This window comes from Phocoena phocoena, chromosome 1 (genome assembly GCF_963924675.1).
Source record: "Phocoena phocoena chromosome 1, mPhoPho1.1, whole genome shotgun sequence".
In the NCBI taxonomy this organism is placed as follows: Eukaryota; Metazoa; Chordata; class Mammalia; order Artiodactyla; family Phocoenidae; genus Phocoena; species Phocoena phocoena.
The window spans coordinates 109,995,181-110,016,230 of record NC_089219.1 but is presented as its reverse complement, the minus strand read 5'-3'; the positions used below and the strand labels follow the sequence as shown (position 1 = coordinate 110,016,230).

Below are 21,050 nucleotides of genomic sequence, written 5' to 3'. Positions count from 1 at the left end.
TCAAAGTAACCATTCCATTCAGTCTGTTTGATCTCATGGCTGGCTTTTTTCTAACTGTGTGTGCAAAAATATTAATTTTGAAATATTAAAAGAACCCCAATTTGGTCATTTTAGGTTGAGATCTCCTTTGGTATATTTCCCCAATTAAGTAGGTACTTGCAAATACGAGTTTTGTACATACATAAACCTGCCTGGAGTGTTAGTCAGAGGCTGGCTTTCTGATGCCCCTTGTTTCTGTGTTTGAGAGGCTCTATCTCCCATTTTAAGTTGAATTTTTCAGGGATAAAATTTACTAGTGAAATTGTGTGGTGGGCCAGTGTGCTGCTTGTGAGCTTAGCTCCTCCAGGCATCACCCCGGAGTTGTTTCAGCCCACTTACATGTCTCAGTTTCTCCCTTCAGTGGTCTAATGCCACCACAGGTGCTCGGATCACTGAATGGCCAATTCTTATGCGTGCCCCTGGATGAGGAAGCCTTTTAATTAATGAGTAGGTTTCCCTATGGGATCACGGCATGGCATGAGGACCCTGCCTCCACCACTCCCGTAAATTTCTCAGTCGCCTGAGAAAACCAGAACAGGCTGGGAGGAGTCTTGTTTCCTTTCTTCGGAGCAAAGCTCTCATGTAATATCTTCACTTTTATCTTGACAAATTCTATTAAGGCAGCTGAACTGAGGAAAAGCATCAGAACAGCCTCTTACCTAACTACTCAGTGCAGACCACTCAGTCTCCTACAACTGAGCAAACCCTGGTATCTTTCAACCAGCTCCCCCTCCACAGTATCTTTCACCTGGGTGAGTATTCCCTGGTATCTTTCAACTGAGCCTCCCCCAGTATCTTTCAACTGGGTGGATATTTCCCTGGTATCTTTTCACCAGGGCCCCCACCACATATCTTTCAACTGGGAGGAGGCAGGTACTTGCTACTCTGCCAAATAAAACTCAGGATCATCAACCAACACGGGAGATCTGAGAACCAGGAGAGACTTACCCAAATTCATCTGGACTCTCCAAGGAGGCAGATGGGTGCAAGGGGCCTCTGCTGGTACCAAGGCTCCGGTTCCTCGTACAGTTTAGGTGAAGGAGAGAAGTCCACTCTGGGTTCCTTCATGGTTGCCATAAAACTGTCAACTTGAAAAAAAATGCACAACGTGAGAGTTGCCAGTTAAGTTTTATTTTGGGCAAAATGAGAACTGCAGCCCAGGAGACAGCATTTCAGATAGCTCTGAAAAACTGCTCCAAAGAGGTAGGGGCGGAAGGTCAGTATATATGTGATTTTGGTGGAGGGGGAATGCATGCAATCAAGCAAGTTTCTAGTGAAGGTTACTGCTAGTCACAAGGAGCAGACGTCACCGTGAAAGATTTTAGTGCTTTTCTAGATATGAGGAGATATAAGAATTGGGCTCATAAAATTGGCTCCTGAAAATATCTAACTATCTGAAGACCTTTTCTGCCAGTTTTTCTCAGAGCACAGGGTGCCTCATGTCTGCTCTCCACGCTGAACTCCTTTCAGGGGGTGTTGAAAGTCAGCAGCTGCAGCAGCACATGATTTAATCCTTGCAAAGGTAGATGGCAAGTGCCAATGGAAAATGCCAATTCATAGTTGACATTTCATAAGGGCAGAGATTTTTGTATGTTTTATTCCCCACTATATTGCCAGTGCTTAGAACAGTACCTGATACATAGTAAGTGCCTTATACATATTTGTAGGACGAAGAAAGATAAGAAGGAAGGGAAGAAACACACACCAGGGAACTGCTTAAGATGCTCTACTTGTTTTTTTTTTTTTTACCTAAAATCTCTTCCCTCCTGTAGTGAACACTCTAGTGATGAGAGACAAACCACTAAAAAACAAAAACAAAGTAGGTCAGATGGTGATACATGTTGTGAAAAAACTAAATGCACTTTAATAACAACAAAAAAAAGGAGATCCCTCATATAGGAATTGGGAGGAACAGTGGACTGCCTTCTTTTCTGTCCATTGCTTTCTTTAAAAAAGAAAAAAGAAAAACCAGAAGTTTATTAGCACATATACCTCATGTATACCTGGGAGATGCCCAGGGAAAAGTGAGTAACTCCCCAAGGTAGCCTAAGCCACCAGTTTATTTTTTGTTATTAATTAATTAATTAATTAACTTTTGGCTGCATTGTCTCTTTGTTGCTCATGCAGGCTTTCTCTAGTTGCAGCGAGCAGGGGCTACACTTCGTTGCAGTGCGTGGGCTTCTCATTGCGGTGGCTTCTCTTGTTGTGGAGCACAGGCTCTAGTCACACGGGCTTCAGTAGTTGTGGCATTCAGGCTCTGTAGTTGTGGCTTGCAGTCTTAGTTGCTCCGTGGCGTGTGGGATCTTCCCAGACCAGGGCTCAAACCTGTGTCCCCTGCATTGGCAGGTGGATTCTTAACCACTGTGCCACCAGGAAGTCCTAAACCACCAGTTTAAATACCATTTTCAGCTAAAGACAAAAGGAGGGTGTTGGGGGTAGGGGGTGTTGTGAGGAGATTACCAAGAAAAGATGTAAGTTGCTGCTTTCTCCATTGAAAAGATTCTCTTGTGATTTAGAGTTGTTCTTCTCTTCCCGATACTGAGAGGGAGACACCCATACAAATGGAGATTTCCTTTATAAATGTAACTTTTCCTTGCAAAAGGTTAACCTCAGTTGTTCGGTTTGGGAGCTACAACTATAGTCTTAACCTTTCTCTGTCTTCTCTTGCTTTCTATTTTAAACCTTACAGCCAGTCATCTGGACTTAACTTGAACCCCTCCAATCATGGAGTACTTGGGACTGGGGTGCTTTTTTCATTTTGGACAGCTCTAACTGTATTGAGCTATAATCTCTCTTGTACTTTCATCCATTCAGTTAGTTCTACCATGTAGGAACACACAGAATAAGTATAATCCTTTCATTTGGCATCGTTTTATACGGATTAGAATATATCAATATATATTGGAATTTAGGAATCACATCTATGTATCTCACTACTGTGTACCTGCCAATTCTCATTGCCAGGCCAATCTTCTCTGTTGTTTTCTGGCTTTTTTCCCAGAGGGTATTTCAGTCTCCTTCATATTCCTAGTTGCTTTTCCCAGGACATGTTCCGGTTTCTCAGATCCTTAGTATATGCTTCCCAGAACTAAGATTGAAACTCAAATTATGGTCTTTCCATGCAGAGTAAGACATTAGCACTAAGTAGGTAGCCACGTCACACTGTTGACTGACAGTCAGCTAACACCCTGTGTCTTTCATTTGAATTGTCTCCCCTCTTCTGCACCTATGTGGCTGACTTACTGAGCCTAACTGAAGAACTTTATATATATACCTAATATATATACATTCTTCATTTTTAGAGTCAGCCTGTAAAGACCTTTTTGCTTTCTTATTCACAACGTCCCTTATATATTCATTCAACAACTATCTGTTGAGTATCTGTGCTGTGCAGTGTTGTATTCCTGAAACAAGCCTGAGTACATAGATAGGGTTCCTGACTGCATGAAGCTTATACAGATATTTCTTATTTTACTGATTGTCTTTTAATCATCTAAACATACCTTTAGTAGGTGTTTGGGGATTGTGATGTTTGGAGGGTTTTTTCTTTGTTTTTTTTTCTTTTGGCCACGCCACGCAGCTTGCAGGATCTTAGTTCCGTGACCAGGGATGGAACGCGTGCCCCCTGCATTGGGAGCACAGAGCCCTAACCACTGGACTGCCAGGGAACTCCCATGATGTTTTCTTGTTTTGTTTTGTTTTGTTAATTTTATTTACTTATTTATTTATTTTTGGCTGTGTTGGGTCTTTGTTGCTGCATGCGGGCTTTCTCTAGTTGCGGCGAGCAGGGGCTACTCTTCGTTGCAGTGCACGGGCTTCTCATTGCAGTGGCTTCTCTCATTGTGGAGCATGGGCTCTAGGAGGGCAGGCTTCAGTAGTTGCGGCACATGGGCTCAGTAGTTGTGGCTCACGGGTTCTAGAGCACAGGCTCAGTAGTTGTGGCACATGAGTTTAGTTGCTCTGCAACATGTGGGATCTTCCCGGACCACGGATTGAACCCGTGTTCCCTGCATTGGCAGGCGGATTCTCAACCACTGCGCCACCAGGGAAGCCCAATGTTTTTTTTTTTTAATGACCTCAAGTAGGCCCTTAACATTGCCTGACAATCGTATTTCATTTTTCCCTCGTCTACTCACTCTCCTGCTCTCCTAGATGACTATTTCCTACCTTCTTTTTCTCAAGCCTCACTCTCAGCTGATCTTGCCTCCTATTTCACGGAAAATAAAAGCAATCAGAAGAGAATTTCCAAGCAACCCCTACCTCATTTACCCTCTTCCCTGCGTCTGTGCCTGATGTTCTGCTTTTTCCTGTTATGAATGAACTGACCATACTCTTATGAGAGGCCAAGCCTTCTATTGGTGCACTGTAGTCTATCCCTTTGGCCTACTTAAGGATATCCCTCTCTGCTAGATCTTTCTCATCAGTGTACAGACATGCCACAACTGGGTTTCTCTCTTCCTGGTCTCTCTTAAACCTCTCCAAGCAGACTCTCACTCCCACCACTCCATCAGAACTACTGTCACCAGTGACCTTCATGATGCTAACCAATGACCTTGCTCAGCTTTTGGCACAGCTGATAACTCCTTTCTCCTTGAACTTGGCTTCCAGGACACCACAGTCTTCTACTTCACTGGTTCGTCCTTTTTAGTTTCTTTTGCCAGTTCCTCCTTGTCCTCAAACAATGTTAGGGTGCCCCATGTCTCAATCCTTAGTACTCCTTGCTTCACTAAACTCTGTTGGTAATCTCATTCAGTCACACGGCTTTAGAGGCCATCCAAAAGCTGACAACTTAACTAATTTCATGGTTGAAATATAGTGAGTGGGTTCAAATTCTGGTTCTACAACTTAAAGCTGTGTGACCTTGAGCAAGTTACTTTACCTTTTTTTGCCTCAGTTTCCTCATGGTATTTGCTGAATACTTCAATATTTGCTGAAGAAATGAATGAAACAGGGGCTTCCCTGGTGACGCAGCAGCTGGGAATCCACCTGCTGGTGCAGGGGACGGGTTCAGTCCCTGGTCCAGGAAGATCCCACATGCCACAGAGCAACTAGGCCCTTGCGCCACAACTACTGAAGCTCACATGCTCTAGTACCCTCAAACCACAACTACTGAGCCCAGGCACCACAACTACTGAGCCCATGTGCTGCAGCTACTGAAGCCCACGCACCTAGAGCCCATGCTCTGCAATAAGAGCAGCCACCAAAATGAGAAATCCACACACCTCAACAAAGAGTAGCCCCTGCTCACCGCAACTAGAGAAAGCCCATGCAGCAATGAAGACCCAACACAGCCAAAGAAATGAATGAAACAAAAATAAAACTACCTTAACCAAGAAAAATGGTAGAGTTCATAAGTTTCTTTATAGAACCACCAATATAGAGAGAAATAAGAATTAACTCTGTTTTACGAATGAAGGGGAAAATTAGTAATTTGTGTTACTAATTCCATTCTAACTATTTATCATTATCACAAAAGTAATTGAATGTCCTTAACCCAGTGCAATCTGGCTTCTACTCTAATAGCTCTACTGAAATTTCTTCACTTAAGCCACTAGCGACCTAATTGCCGTATTTTGTGGGCATTTTTCAGCCCTTACTGTGCTGGACCTAACTGTTAATCTCATTCTCCTTGAAATGTTTTGCCTCTTGGCTTTCACAAATCTCTGACCAATTTTCCCTTTCTCCTTCTACCCACTCCTTAAATGTCAGTAGTTTCCAGGGTTCAGTTCCCACATGTTTCTGCTCATCCCTTCATCCAACCTATCGTCTCTTGTCAGAAACTTGACCCTCTCAGAAGAGGGAGGAGTTTGAGGTCCTCCTTGCTACCCATACTTGCTTTCAAATTATTATTTCCCCGCCTTCTTAGAAAACCCCCATTCCTTTTGAGGTTTATACCATCTCACTTTTTCCGACTTTATCACCCTCAACTTCCCCTTCTTGTAGCTATCATCTACCAACCTTTCCCTATACGTTGAGTATTTCAGCACCTGGTTAACTGTTTTCCTCTCTACCCAACTCTATTCACCATTCTCAGCAACCCACCATCCACACCATGGCTCCTCAGTTTATTTACCTTCTCATCACCTATGACCTTTCTTTTGCACAGCCCCAGCAATGCACTCCTGAGGACATCTTGAGCCTTATCATCTTCAGAAAGTGCACAACCTCGAAATCCACACATTTAGACATCCTTTTTCTGACCACAGCCTTTTTCCTTCCAGCTTACTTGTTCAAAGGCCCCACAGAAAAAACTCTTTGGCCTCATTAATACCTTCAGTTCATTGAGTCCTCTACTTTCTCATTGTCCCCATAGCCTTCTTTTATCTGAACTTCTGTAGCGTACTTATCTAGGAAAACCCCGGCCCTGGATGAATCTAAACATCTGCCATCTCTTATTTGCACAGGCCCTCACGTAGCTGAACATAGCTGGAGAAAATCACCCCACCAAGCAGAAAAGTTGGGTGATTGTGATTTTATAGTGTTTCAGTGATCTTCTCACTCAACTTTTTTATCCCTCTCCTTTCGTCCAGCTAGCAGAGTGATTCAAAATTCAAATCTGATCACGTTACTCCTCAGCTACCTTCAGTGTTATCCCATGTCTTAAAAGATCAGTTTCTCTCAGATGTAACATGAATATGAAGCACCTGGTAATCTTGTTAAAATGTAGGTTCAGCTTCAGTAGGTCAGGGGTAGAGCCCAATATTCTGCATTTCTAACAGACTTCCCCACCATCTTTATTTTTCCCATTTTTATGAGGTAACCTCAAGGTTTAGTAATCTAAACCAGAAATTTTGAACTCCTAGCTAAAAATTTAGGAGGGTTTGGTGCCTATCTTATCCTGAAGTCCCAGAGTGTTAGAGTTGGAACAGATCTTATAGGTCATTTAGGTTTATCTCCTCACTGTATGGATAAAGTATGGAGAAGGGAGCAAATTCTAGGCCAAAGGTAAGTCATGAAAAATTTCCCAACTTCCAAAACAAGGTTCTTTTCTACTGTACCACAAGACTGATTCTCAATTTTAAGTTTCTTTGTCTAGCCCTCCAAATCATTCAGTTTCTCAACCACTGCTAGAGCGCATATAGTATGTGCCTATCTGCCAGTTGTTGAGCACACAAAGTCCAAGAGACAGGGTGCCTGCCCCCAGATGCTCAAGGCCTAAATAATATCCTCCCTTGTCCTCCCCACTTCTCCCAGATCTTCTCATCTCATATCCTTTTCCAAGTTTGTAAATGTAAATTTGGTATCAATAAAAGAATCACCGTTATACACGGCAAATCATGATGAGCTGTGAAAGAAAGCTAAGAGTTTGGGGAATTAAATCTTAAAATGGGTATTAAAGGACAAACATGCCCTTTCCTCAGCAGCAGCTTTCAGGCTTTATTTTGAAGTTACCTACATTTTGACTCACAACCCAGAACACACAACTTGTGCACAGTTGTATAATTGAAAAAAATATATCTAAATGAGCACACTAGTACTTATCCAGGATACATGTGAAGCATTCATTTTCTTTTTAAAGTCTGCCTACAACCCACTAATTTGATTTCATGAGCCCTAATGGTTCTAACCCTGAGTTGGAGACTCAGGAGTCATTATCACTTTGAATACCGGGCTGACCTGCCTCTGTTTCTGATTCAGTATGATAACTACCTTCTGCTCAGGCTAAACTCATGTCTGCAAGGAAAACCTCTCTACTGTTACGTTACTCACTTTCTTTAAATCTCATTTAAGTCACACTTATTCTAAGAAGGATTTCTGTCTATACCTTACTATTTTATTCCATATACCCTTTGTATTTATGTACTATATTTCATGACTGCCATGTGTTAGTACTTTGTTTTGATTTCATTTATTTTTACTATGTTCCCAGTTAGACTAATTCCACTGGAGCAAAGATCCTGTATTCTGTTTCTTTGGGACCCTCCCAGCCCCTTCACTTTTGCACCTGGTTGGCATTTTAATCAATCATCCATTGACCTGTGATTCTTGCAGGGTACAGATATTTGTCTCTGTCATGGTATTTTTCTCATACCTGTTTCTCATGTGCCCGTCCACTTCATTTGCTTACAGACTCAAAGCTTGTGAAAGAACAACTGTCACAGGCCCAGCTCTTCACCAGAGGCTATGAGGATGGCCTGGGCTTTGAATATGTGATATTCTATAATGATGATGAGAAAAGGACAGTTTGCTTGTTTCAAGGAGGTCCTTATCTACAAGGGGTACCTGGGTAAGAATGATAGCCTAGAAATGTGGATCTAAGAGGTTGTTATCTTATAGTATCGCCCTGTATCCATGGACTACAATGAAGACATTAAAATGGTAATGTAGATGTATATTTATTGACATGGATAGATGTTTACTGTAAATTATTAAATGACAGAAGTATAGGACATAGGGCGAAAGAGTATAATTTTAGAGAGTATCATTAACATGTTAATATTGGTTTGTCACTAGATAGCCTTATAATTTTTAATTTCTTTTTCTTCTGTTTATCTTCATTTCCTAAATTTTTAAACAATGATGTATATAGTTAGTTTAATAAAAACATAATATAAATTTTCTAAATTGGATTTTAGCTTTTTGCTTGCTTGTGACCTGGTTATCATTAGGTTCTGGCTTTGTTACAAATACTACAGTGTTATGCTATGAACAAAATGAAGGTGAGAACATGGATATAATTTGACATTCAGTACATTGAACATGAATTAAGTGGAACTTTCAGAAGTAGATTATATGGGAGGCTTGGATAATTTTTCTCTCTTAAGGGGCTGTTTTCAGAACTTGTGAACACATTTCTCTTTTCCTCTTGTAACTAGATTCCTTCATGGAGGTGCCATTGCAACAATGATTGATGCTGCTGTTGGTATGTGTGCAGCTATACCTGGGGGAATTGTCATGACTGCCAATCTCAACATCAATTTTAAAAGGTAAAGTCATGGGTATTCTTTGCTTCTTAGATGTCATAAGTCAGGTTCCCCAGCAGCAGACCCTGAGAAAAGGATTTCTATGCAAGAAAGGAAGTACTCCCAGAGAAAACTATCTAGGGTGTAGGAGAAGAAGGACAGGGAAGGGGAAGAAGCCACCCAAGGTTAGGCGCTCAGTCCTGCAAAGGGTAGCTTCAGCCTGATCATGTAAGGAACTCTGGAGTGAAATGTGTGCCTCAGTATTTTCCCTACCTCAGGCAAGGGAGCTGAAGTCCTCATATTCTCTCACACGTTCTTCATAGGATAAGGGCTATCCTGGGGACTATAAATTCCCAGGTACTTCTTGCTCTCTGTGTTTGAGCAAAGCAGGCTCTAAGAAAAATATCCAAAAAACAAAGGTGAAAAAAAGGATTGAAGGAGATCTGAGTGAAGCACCAACATCCACTATATAACAAAACGTAAGTTTTACATAACTTCGCACAAAGAAGTAAAAGGGCAGCAAGAAAAGTTTGGTATCCGTCAAAAACAAAGCTCAGCATGAGCTTATTTAATTCTTCAATTATGCAGCTATATCTCTAAGTCATATAGTATGGATACTGGCATAGGCACAGAGAAAGAGAGCAATAGGGCAGAACAGAGTTTAAGAACAGAGTTCAATAGAGATCTCCAGATGAGGTTCTATGGGTTATTATTTCACACAGTAGGAAGCATGTAGGAACATCTCCATTTTATACCCCAGAGAGTTGTATGGCTTATGTGGCAGTCATCAGGGAGCCAAGCTTCATAGATTATGGGTTTACTTATTGAATATTTTAAGTAATACTTAGCCAGGCATATCCTACTCAGGGCATTCTATAGAAAAGGACTCTTCCCCCTAGCAAATATCATTAGTTTATTTCAGGGGTCATCACAGCTTTTTCTATAAATGTTTTATGCTTTGCAGGCCATACAGTTTCTGGCACAACTAGTCAACTCGCCACTGTAGCACAAAAGCAGCCACAGACAATATATAAATAAATGGGTATAGCTGTGTTCCAGTAAAATTTTATTTACAAAACAGGCAGCTGGCCAGTGAAACATAGTTTGCCAACTCCTGGTCTATTTACCTGCAGACCCAGTGAGAAAAAATTAGACAGGGTCATTTGCCTCCTTTTTTTTCCCAGGAGTGTTTCTCTTTGCTCCCCACCACACACACACACACAGAGTGAATAAATTGGAGGCCAGCTGCTTTAACTTCCTCCTCCCCAACTGCCAATATTAGTAACTTCAAAATAAAAATGACTTAAGATAGAAATTTATCATGTGAAAGAAATCTAGTATGGCAGCTCCCTGGTTCCCAGAGATGCAGGCTCTTTGTAGCTCATCTTTTTACAGTCCAGAGTGGCAGCAAGAGCCATCATCACATGTCCTACACAGCAGGATTGAGGAAGGTGGGGAAGAGCTGTCTTCTCTCTTTCAAAGAGACTTCCTGGAAGTACTACACAGCACACCCATTTAATCTCATTAGCATTAAGGGAGATTGGGAAAGTGGTCCCTTAACTGCTATCACTATCACCTCAAATAAATTCATTGTCAGCAACTAACACAACCACAGACGTATTAATAAATCCATGCTTATAAATAATACAACATAAATTATTTTAAATACTAAAGCATTAATTAAAAACATAATCAGATTTAACTAATTCAGTAAAGAAAATAACAAGCCTAGTATGGTAGTTTTTTCTAAGCAAAATTATCTCAATGATTACAAAACTTATTATTTCAGCTACACTTAGCCTATTAAATGTTTTTCATTCTGGGTTTGATTAATTTCTTCTGGCTGTCAATACCTATATTTTCCTGAAGTTAGAATAACTCATTCTTATAAACTCCCCAGGCTTATGGCAATTGTGTCAGACTGTAAAGAAACCAACTCATATCAGCGAAATTTGTAGGTTCTAATCCGTCAACCTGGTGATTCTTGATGTGACGGGATTTTGCCTTTGAAGATGATTGGAACATGAGCCTGAATTCATGAGGCTGAGCTCCTCTTGGAGTTGAGGATTCCTTGCTGTGTCGGGGGACTTTCCAAATCTACACCTGTCCTTACAACCTAGTACTTCCCCTTATTTAGTATCTAAATCTACTTGTCTTAGTCATATTTATTCTGCCTTGGTTTACTGATTACCTACAATTAAATGCATCTCATTTAATTGGCAGAGGTAACATCTCTCAGGAGATAGGACAAGTGTCTATGTAGTTTTCTTTCAGGGATATTCAACTGGGCAAGACATTCACCTTCTTTCTAGCTGGTTCTTTTCTGTAATCAGTCCTTTCTGTTAGGGGAATAATTCTTGCATTTTGTTAAGGGAATAATTCCTGCATTTTCCAGAATTGTTTGGCTTCCTCACAGTTCTCTGCCTGTTGGTGTGGAGGAGGGGATTATTGGGGGTTCTTATGGAGATTATGCAGGACTTTGAACACCCAAATGGCATACATCCATGATGCAAATCCACTGAATGTGCATAAATATTCTTTTCACCTGTCAGCTCACCTGCACCTCACACACTTTGGGGGAACATAAGAGGTGACAGTCCTGATGCAGATGCTAAGGGCTGTACAAGTCTTTGCCTTGTTCATGCAGACTCTCAAGCCTTTTTGACAAACACGTGAAAGACTCCTTGATGAACATAGGTATCCTCTACATACCTCTACCCACACTTTACAGCTAAGAAAACTATTGGTTTGCTTATGCCATGGTGTGTGCAAGCATAATTCTTTGAATACAGCCTCCCCAAACCTTACCTGTACACACCCCTTCCTCTGTGTCTACCATTTCCTACTTCTACAGAGTAATATACATATAAGACAGATACATACTTCATAGAAGAAACACTTACTTGTCAATACTCTTCTCTATGTGTAAACTGCTTAAAAAATTAAACTGATCCTATCATAATTGTCCTTGAATTATAGCTATGGATTTATACTCCTTGAGCTAGCTTTTCCTTTTTTTGAGAATCATTAGGAACTTTCCATAATGTAGTTAACTACAATCATCACCCTCTTTTCTATGCTTATGTTACATTTGGCCGATAGAAGTCTCTTTAGACTGACTCCTTGTGCTAGCTTTTAAGTACTCTTGTCTCCTGAGAGACAGTATAATCACTAGTTAAGAGGACAGACATTGGAACAGGTTCAAATGCCCATTTTGCCACTTATTAGCTGTGTGACCTTCAACAAGTTACTTAACCTCTCTGTGCTTCAATGTCCTCATCTTTAAAAAGAGAATAATAATACCTTCCTCATAGGGTCATTGTGAGCAATAAATGAATTAACCCATGCAAAGCATCTAGGACAGAATCTGGCCCCATAACAAGTACTCAGTAAGTGTTAGCTGCTTGTTATTTTTATCATTAACATTGTTGTTATTATCATTACTTTTACTTCTAACAACAGTAAGGTTCATCTGTGCCAAGACATAGAATAGCTAGTCTACAAAGATCCCTGATTCCTTTTAATGGAGAATAGTGCCAAAGACCAGAAAAATATTAGATTGTTCCACATGTATTCTCATGGTGGGCAGGATGACCTTGCTGCTAGGCTATTACAGTGTCAGAGCTGGAAAGTTAGTAATGTTTAATAAGGTCATGAGTTCACTCTGATACTTTAGATTTAACATCTTTCATGCCTTATATTTTAAAAATATTTTTTAAATTTCTAGCTATAGTTAAAAAAAAGGCATAACATAAAATTTAGTGTCCTAACCTTTTTTAAATGTACAGTTCAGTAGTATTAAGTATATTTACACTGTTGTGAAACAGATCTCCAGAACTTTTTCATCTTGCAAAACTGCAACTCTATACCCATTAAACAATAATTTCCCATATCCCCCTTCCCTCAGCCCCTGACAACCATAATTCTACTTTCTGTTTCTGTGAATCTGACTACTGTTGTTACATCATATAAGTGGAATCATACAGTATTTGTCTTTTTATGACTGGCTTATTTCACTTAGCATAATGTCTTCAAGATTCATCCATGTTGTAGCATATAACAGGATATCCTTCCTTTGTAAGGCTGAATAATATTCCATTGTATGTATATACCACATTTTGTTTATTCTTTCATCTGTTGATGGATATTTGGGTTGCTACCGCCTCTTGGCTATTGTGAATAATGCTATAATGAACATGGGTGTGCAGATATCTCTGTGAGGTCTTGCTTTCAGTTCTTTTGGATGTATACCCAGAGTGGGATTGCTAGATTACATGGTAATTCTACTTTTAATTTTTTGAGGAACTACTATACTGTTTTCCATAGCTGCTGCACCACTTTACAGTCCCACCAGCAATGCATAAGGGTTCCAGTTTCTCCACATCTTCACCATGACTTGTTATTTGGGTTTTGTTTTGGTTTTTAATAGTAGCCAGCGTAATAGATGTGAGGTGATAGCTCACTGTGCTTTGATTTGCATATTTTGAATGATTAGTGACATTGAGCATCTTTTCATATGCTTGCTGGCCATTTGTATATCATCTTTGGAGAAATGTCTATTCAAGTCCTTCACTTGAAGAAGCATTTTTTAAATCAGGTTTTTGTGAGTTTTTTTGTTGTTGAATTGTAGGAGTTCTTTATATATTCTGGATATTAACCTCTTATCAGATATATGATTTGCAACCGATTTTTTAGGTTGCTGTTTTACTCTGTTGATTGTGTCCTTTGATGCACAGAAGTTTTTAAGTTTGATGTAGTCCCATTTGTCTATTTTTTTTATTTTGTTGTCTGTACCTTTGGTGTCATATCCAACAAATCATTGCCAAACCCAATGTCATGAAGCTTTTCCCCAATGGAGGTCTTCAGTCCATTTCACATTATTTTTTGTATATGGTTTAAGGTAAGGGTCCAACATCATTCTTCTACATGTGGATATCCAGTTTTCCCAGCACCACTTTTGAAGAGACTGTCCTTTCCCCATTGAGTGGTATTGGTCACTTGTAGAAATTCATTTGACCATATATGAGAGGGTTTAGTTCTACGCTGTCTGTTCTATTCCATTAATCTATATGTCTGTCTTTATGCCAGTACCACACTGTCTTGATTATTGTAGTTTTGTAATATGTTTTGAAATCAAGATGTGTGGGACTTCCAACTTTTTTCTTCTTTTTCAAGATTGCTTTGGCTATTCAGGGTCCCTTGAGATTCATGTGAACTTTAGAAAATTATACTCTATAAACAGTTATTATATTATTTTGTATTTTTCCTTTCTCTTATTATTCAAGGAATTTTTCATTGTAAGGGATAGATCTTTTTTTTTTAATGTATCGGTGGTGGTGGTAATGTTTTTAATATTTATTTATTTTTATTTATTTATTTATTTATTTTTTGCGGTACGCAGGCCTCTCACTGTTGTGGCCTCTCTCGTTGCGGAGCACAGGCTCCAGACGCACAGGCTCAGCGGCCATGGCTCACGGGCCCAGCCGCTCCACAGCATCTGGGATCTTCCCGGACCTGGGCACGAACCCATGTCCCCTGCATCGGCAGGCGGACTCTCAACCACTGCACCACCAGGGGAGCCCTTTAATATTTATTTTATTTATTTATTTGTTTTATTTTTGGCTGCATCAGGTCTTAGTTGCAGCACATGGGATCTTTGTTGCGGCATGTGGGATCTTTCGTTGCAGCACGCGGGCTCTCTAGTTGAGGCACACGGGCTCAGTAGTTGTGGCACACAGACTTAGTTGCCCCGCAGCATGTGGGATCTTAGTTCCCCAACCAGGGATCAAACCTGTGTCCCCTGCGTTGGAAGGCAGATTCTTAACCACTGGGCCACCAGGGAAGTCCCAGAGATAGATCTCTTAATTCACAATAGCTTAAGGAAAAAAGGAACATATTGGCTTACATGGTTGAGAAGACAGTTATGGCTGGGTGCAGGTATTCAATGATGCCATTAGGAATCTGTGCCTGTGTCTCAGCCACACTTTTCCTTTAGGTCTTCTTCATCCTCGGGTAGCCTTTCCCAATGTAGTGCCACAGCTACCAGGCAGGCTTGTATCTTGCAAGCCTAGCAACTCCAGCAGAAAAAGAACCCAGCCCCAAGGGCTGCAGCACAAGCTCCAGGATTGACAGTTTCAACCCATGCCCACCTGCACAACCAGTCACTGGGGGGGCGGGGGGGGGCAGGGGGCGGGGGGGGGGGTAAGAATCAGCTGTCAACTCTAGTTAACCTACATGGGCTGAAAATTGAGGTGATTCCCCAAAGAAAGGGGAAGGTAGGTGTGTGAATGAGAGAGTGTGGTGAGGGGTAGGACAGATGGATAAATGAAAGACGCAACGTTAGTAGGAAAGGGAGATGCTGAGCAGGCAAGAACACCTAATGTCCCCCGGGTCTTAGTAAATCCTGGATTGGCAAAGCTCAGTTGTTCCATCGAGAAGTTCAGGAAAATCTACTGGGAGCAAAAACTGGACAGAGGGATAATCAGAGTGTTAATTTCCTTTCCACATGGAGTAGTTCCTTCACCCACATGATGGTACTATAGGAACATAAAACACATCTCCCTACTCTACATTATGTTTCTACCAACTAAAATTATACCTTTAAAGAGATACCTTTTTCATTATAGTACTATATCTCTAAGATTCCCAGAGGTGACTGTAACCACTAGATACATATAGCTATATAAATATAAATTTGAATTAATAGAAATTAAATAAATGTAAAGATTCCGTTTCTCATTCACAATAACCACATTTTGAGTGCTCAGTAGCCATCTGTGGCTACCATATTGGACAGCTCAGCTGTGGAGCATTGCTGTCATCGCAAAGTTCTGTTGGACAGCACTGAATTAGCACATTAAGCTGTTACCAGGAGTTTGTTATTCAGTCTTTCTAGTGACAGTTACTCTAAAGGGGATTGGGTGAGAAATTGACAGAGATTGACAGAGAAAATGAGAGAAGCTGACTGGGACCATCCCATGGTCCTATTTTCATTTCTTTAAAGGATTTCGGCTCCCTTCAGATGGGACAGCCTCTGCCACCGCAGAGCTGGAATCATCTGGTGATTTCTTTGAACCTAACCCACAACAGCAGTCTCTGGACTGGGTGCCCAGGAGCCACCTGAGAGCAATGGTGCTTGGGAGGAAGGGGGTGTGAGCAACTGGTGGTGTCAGAATTTTATCTAAAACAGCACCCACTGATACCAGGTATCATAAATTTCCACCCCTGTCATGCACTTGATCATCTCTCAATGCTACATAAATCTGATAAAAGCTGGATTTTTTTCATTTTTTTTTTCTGCAGACCTATCCCCCTCTGTTCTGTTGTTGTGATAAATAGCCAACTTGATAAAATTGAGGGGAGGAAATTGTTTCTTTCTTGTACTGTTCGAAGTGCTGATGAGAAGATCCTGTACTCAGAGGCAACAGGTAAGAAGCTGCCACTTTCTATTTTAGGTTTGGTTTAATTTATTTTGGGTTTTTTTGTTTTGGGGGGTTGTCGTTTTGTTTTGTTTTGGTTTTATAACCCATACATGCCAAGAAATTCTTAATTCCCTGCATGCAAAGAACAAGTTAAAGGTATTCTTACTCATTGCTGGTAGAGAGCTGGTATATCTCTGAAAATTATAGTCATGTACCTTTTGACCCATTTTCAGGATTTTATCCCATAGGTATACTAACATGTGTGCAACATTACAATGTGTAAGGTTGCTCTAGGGTTCCAGTAGTTGTTCTACTCATGCAATGTTATTTGGACTAGCAAAAGATTGGCAAAATATAAATATCTATCAATAGGAGACTAGGTAAAGAGACTACAGTTCATCCATAAACTATATTATGTGTACCATAAAAAATATTGTGTAATATTGTGGTGCCATAAATAAGAATAAGGAAACTCCTTTTTGTATGATATGGAGCTATATATCATTACTATATATTGAATGAAAAACACAAGCTACAGGACAGTGAATGTGTTTATGTTATCATCAGTGTAGAAAAAGTAGAGAGGTTCTTCCCATTCTCTTGCCTTTTTCTTCTTCCTTCCATTTCACCCCTTCCTTCCTTCCTAAATATTTCTAAAGCTATTAGGTAGAGTCAGGCATGGTAGGCTGGGGGATAAGGGGGAAGCCACAGGGAGGGGTGGCTACAGCAGCCCATCGCTGTCTGGGAGCCTGAGTGGAGTGGAGGGTGTCTGCACAGGGGAGTGACCCAGCACAGGATGTCAGAGCCCAACTATGGGAAGGAAGGAGTCCCCATGGGGAGCAGCGTGGGTGTCAGAGCCCACAGGGAGAGAGGGTGGCGTCTGCACAGGCTGGCAGCCATGACGGGAGCTAGGTTTCTCACATCAGAGGAGTTCCAGATATGGAAAAAGAGTTAACAAGAATGAGCACTGTTGTGTTGGATTGGTGTTAGAGATACTAGACATGGATATTTTCTCAGTCTTTTGCTCTTGCAAATACTGTTGTAATGAGTAACTTTGTATATCATCAGCTGTCACAGGGCCTTTGCAAGTGAGGGGTCCTGGAAGCCTCACCTTCAGTAGCTTCAGACTTAGACAAGTTAATTTAGATATCCAATGCTTTTTGTTTTATTTTTTTTTTTTAATTTTTTAATTTATTTATTTAATCTGGCTGCTCCAGGTCTTAGTTGTAGCATGCGGGATCTAGTTCCCTGAACAGGGATCGAACCCAGCCCCCTGCTTTGGGAGCATGGAGTCTTAACCACTGGACCACCAGGGAAGTCCCTTTTTGTTGTTTTTATTTTAATGGACCTCAGATGCACATGTTTGGGTTACTCAGAATCCTTGATTTAGGATACAGAGCCATTATTGGTACGTGAATGGTCATCTTTTACTTACTCATTCACTAATGTATTTATTTTTCTAATTTAATAATAAACATCCTGAAACCTACAATCAAACAAGAACCAGAATCTTAATAATATTAGATCCCTCCCTAATTACTTTTCCCCACCTCATCCTCCTATTTTTCCTTCAGCGGTAACTCTGATCTAGAATTTTGTGATTTTCATTCCTTTATACCTTATTGGGGTTTTTTTTAAGTTTGATTAAGAATATATTTATTTTAAAAAAAGAATATATTTGTGCCTAATATATTGTTTAGTTGTTTGTTTTTGAACTTTGTAGAAAAGAGATTGTGCTATATGTGCTTTTCTGGGACTTGATTTTTTTTTTCTACCCAGCTTCCTGTTACTGAAGTTCACCCATGTGGTTGGCTATGAAGTTTGCTCATTTACTGCAGTATAATATTCCATTGTGTGACTATACCACAATGGATTTATCTCTTCCTCTAATGGTGGGCCTCTGACTATTATGAATGGCGCTACTATTAACATTCTTATTCATGTCTCCTGCTGGTGTATATGGGCAAGAGCTTGGCATATACTTAGGAGTGGAATTTCTGGGTTGGAGGGTATAAGAGTGTTCAGCCTTACAGGGAAATGCCAGATTGTTTTCTAAAGCTGTACCAAATTACATTCCCACCAGCAATATATGACATTCTGTTGATCCCTGTCTTTTCTAGCAATTGGTAAAGTCAAATTTCTTGATTTTTGCCAATCAAATGGTTATAAAATGGTATTTCAGTTTGATCTAAAGTTGCATTTCCCTGATTACCTATGGAGCTGAGCATCTCTTCATATATTTATTGACCATATTTGTTTCCTATTCTGTGAAATTCCTGTTTTCTAAGCCTCTTTTATTGTTTTTTTCCTCTTTTTTTACTGATTTATAGGAATTCTTTATCTATTTTTTATAAAACGAATCTTTTTGTTGGCTATATAAGTTGCACATATCTCCTTCTAGTATATAAGTTGTCTTTTATTTGCTTTAAGTTATCTTTTTTATGAACAGAAGTTTTTAATGTAAATATAGTCACATTTATTAAATTTTTTCCTTTATGGTTAATGCTTCTTGTATCTTGTTTAAGAAATTCATTTTTCCCTTAAGTGTCAGCTGTTTGCTGGAATGATAGATAAAAGAAGCAGGAGGAAGATCATGAATAATTTGAATCCACAGTCAATGTAAAAATCCTATTCCAGGCTGTGGTTTATACTTTCTGTCTCACTAAACCTTTCAGTATCATAAAGGTAACAGATGGCTCAGTTGTAATTTTACTTCCTTTCACTTCCTTGACTATCTCTAATGGAAGTGGTAATGAACCATGAAATGACCAAGTGGCAGAGGACCTGGTTACCCAGGAGAGCTAATACAGTATTGTGAGAATCAAAAGTTGATTCTTTTTTTTTAAAATAAATTTTCTTAAGGTTCTTTCCTTTTTAAAAATTCTATTATTTTTATTTTATTTGTTCTTGGCTGTGTTGGGTCTCGGTTGGGGCACACAGGATCTTCATTGCAGCTTGCGGGATCCTCCACTGTGCTGCGCAGGCTCCTCATTGTGGAGCGGGGCTTCTCTCTAGTTGTGTCACATAGGCTCCAGAGCACGTGGGCCGTGTAGTTGCTGTACGTGGGCTCTCTAGTTGTGGCCTGCGTGCTCAATAGTTGCAGCACATGGGCTTAGTTGCCCTGCGGCATGTGGGATCTTAGTTCCCCAACCAGGGATCAAACCCGCATCCCCTGCATCGGAAGGCGGATTCTTAACCACTGGACCACCAGGGAAGTCCCCAAAAGTTGATTCTTAATTTGGCTGAAAAATGAGAGTGGGCAGATATCCTGAAGGTACCAATATGAATCAAAGTGCTTTTGTGTGTGTATATATGTATTTCTACTTAGAGAAGACCCATCAGATAGATTGAAGTCAGTTGACTTATAATCATCTTTTGTTATTTTGTTGTTTAGGCTTATTTATAAAGCTGGATCCTGAAAAAAGTTTGATATAAAAGAGCTTCTGGTGAATTCCACACCAATCTGCGTAAGGCTGTCCCTCCTCCAGAAGAAGCAGTTGTCTTCAGTCCTATTCTACTCACCCACTGTTGAATCCCCCATCAGGTGAAGCCTGCTAACACAGACCTTCCTAAACAAGTCTTTTGAATACAATTCCAGGAGCTCCATTTCCACCTTCCAAACTTTTTTACAGAGACACTCCCTGTGAGAGTATCAGCAGTTCTTTCTGTCTCCTTAGGATAAGTGTCTGGTTCTCCTAAAATTTGAATGGGCTCCTTAAGTTTGCATAGGTGTGATGTCTGATCCATTGCATTCTGGAGAAAAAAAATCATATTGAAACTTTTACCACAAACCTGGAAATGCCAGAAAACCAAAGGAAGGAATAAATATGTCGGTGCACGAATATGTGTGTGTGTGTGTGTGTGTGTGTGTGTGTGTGTGTGTTGTGTGTGTGTGCATTATAAATTACAAAAGCAGCTTTGTTGTATCTAAACAAATCTTTTTGGCTACAGTAGGAAACACAACTAGTTCCTGTAGGATCGGATACCTCACATCTGTTGTCTTGGATTCTAGGGATTAAACTACTGTGCCATTTTAACATAGGCTGTGTTATTGTATCTTACCAATAGCATAATATTGGTAATAGCATCACTGGAAGGAGCCTGTGTTCATTTCCTAAGTGTTTTAATCCATTTGGACTTCTGTAACAAAATACCACAGACCAGGTAGCTTATAAAAAACAGAAATTTATTGCTCACAGTTAAAATGGAAAGTCCAGGATCAAGATGCCAACATGTCACCTTCTGGTGAGGGCCCACTTACTGGTTCATATCTGGTACCTTCTCACCGTGTCCTTATTTGGTGGAAGGAGCTAGAGATCTCTCTGGATCCTTTGTGATAAGGACACTAATCCCATTCGTGAGGGCTCCACCTTAAGCACTTCCCCAAAGCTTCACCTACTAATACCATCACACTGGGCGTTAGGATTTCAACATATGAATTGGGCTGGGGGTGGGTGGTGGGGCAGGGTCTATCTGTAGATAATCCCAAAGAATCCACAAAAAAAACTAAAGCTAATAAACGAATTCAGCAAAGTTACAGCATACAAGACCTCATAAAAATTTTAAACTTTTGTGCATCAAAGGACATTATCAAGAAAGTAGAAAGGCAACCTATAGAATGGGAGAAAATATTAGCAAAAAATATATCTGATAAGGGTTTAGTATCCAGAATATATTAAAAATTCTT

The 21,050-nt window shown here is 40.2% G+C and overlaps 1 protein-coding gene across 1 annotated transcript in view; it reads left to right on the top strand.

The window, feature by feature from the left end:
* THEM4 (thioesterase superfamily member 4) overlaps positions 1 to 20,400 on the top strand; it is a 41,155-nt gene extending 20,755 nt beyond the window's left edge. Inside the window, exons 3-6 of the mRNA XM_065890830.1 lie at positions 8,110 to 8,266; positions 8,856 to 8,966; positions 16,245 to 16,369; positions 19,758 to 20,400. Of these exons, the coding sequence (XP_065746902.1) occupies positions 8,110 to 8,266; positions 8,856 to 8,966; positions 16,245 to 16,369; positions 19,758 to 19,798 (434 nt within the window). The 3' untranslated portion in view covers positions 19,799 to 20,400. The remainder of the gene's footprint in view (positions 1 to 8,109; positions 8,267 to 8,855; positions 8,967 to 16,244; positions 16,370 to 19,757) is intronic.
* Positions 20,401 to 21,050: the final 650 nt, after the last annotated feature.